General features: G+C 78.0%; 1 protein-coding gene across 1 annotated transcript; it reads left to right on the top strand.

The window, feature by feature from the left end:
* Nucleotides 1–3: 3 nt before the first annotated feature.
* LOC113979117 (vacuolar fusion protein MON1 homolog B-like) lies at nt 4–482 on the top strand (the record flags this gene model as incomplete). Its single annotated transcript, XM_027706601.1, has 1 exon — nt 4–482. A coding segment is annotated over one exon (479 nt), but the record flags the coding sequence as incomplete, so codon positions are not given.
* Nucleotides 483–499: the final 17 nt, after the last annotated feature.

The following is a 499-nucleotide window of genomic DNA, read 5'->3' as shown; positions in this document are numbered from 1 at the left end:
GCCGCCCGCCCCGCGCCCGCCCTGGCCGTGCTGGCGGCCCACGGGCGCCTGGTGACGGCGGCGCGGCAGCGGGCGCTGGCCGAGGGCGGGCGGCTCTGCGCCAGCGACCTGCACCTGCTCCTCAACCTGCTGGGCGGCGGGGCGGGGGCGGGCGAGGTGTGGACCCCCGTGTGCCTGCCCCGCTTCAACCCCGACGGCTACTTCTACGCCTACGCGGCGCGGCTGGGCGAGGAGGAGGAGGAGGAGGGCGTGACGCTGATCCTGCTGTCCACGGAGCGCGAGGGCTTCTACGCGGCGGCCGCGTGCCGGCGGCAGCTGGAGGACACGCTGCGGGCGCAGGGCTGGCTGGCGGAGCTCGGCGCGGCCGTGCAGGGGGGCGCGGGGTACGGCCCCTCCCGCGCCGGCGCCCCCGAGCTCCGGCACTTCCTCTACAAGCCCTTGGAGGGGCCCGAGGAGATGCAGCAACTGCCGCAGTTCACCAGGTGTGCGGGGGGGGGGG

Source organism: Neopelma chrysocephalum, unplaced genomic scaffold (assembly GCF_003984885.1).
Source record: "Neopelma chrysocephalum unplaced genomic scaffold, ASM398488v2 Primary Assembly neopelma1_7096, whole genome shotgun sequence".
Classification (NCBI taxonomy): domain Eukaryota; kingdom Metazoa; phylum Chordata; class Aves; order Passeriformes; family Pipridae; genus Neopelma; species Neopelma chrysocephalum.
The sequence above is the reverse complement of the archived record's forward strand: the minus strand, read 5'-3'. Positions and strand labels throughout refer to the sequence as shown.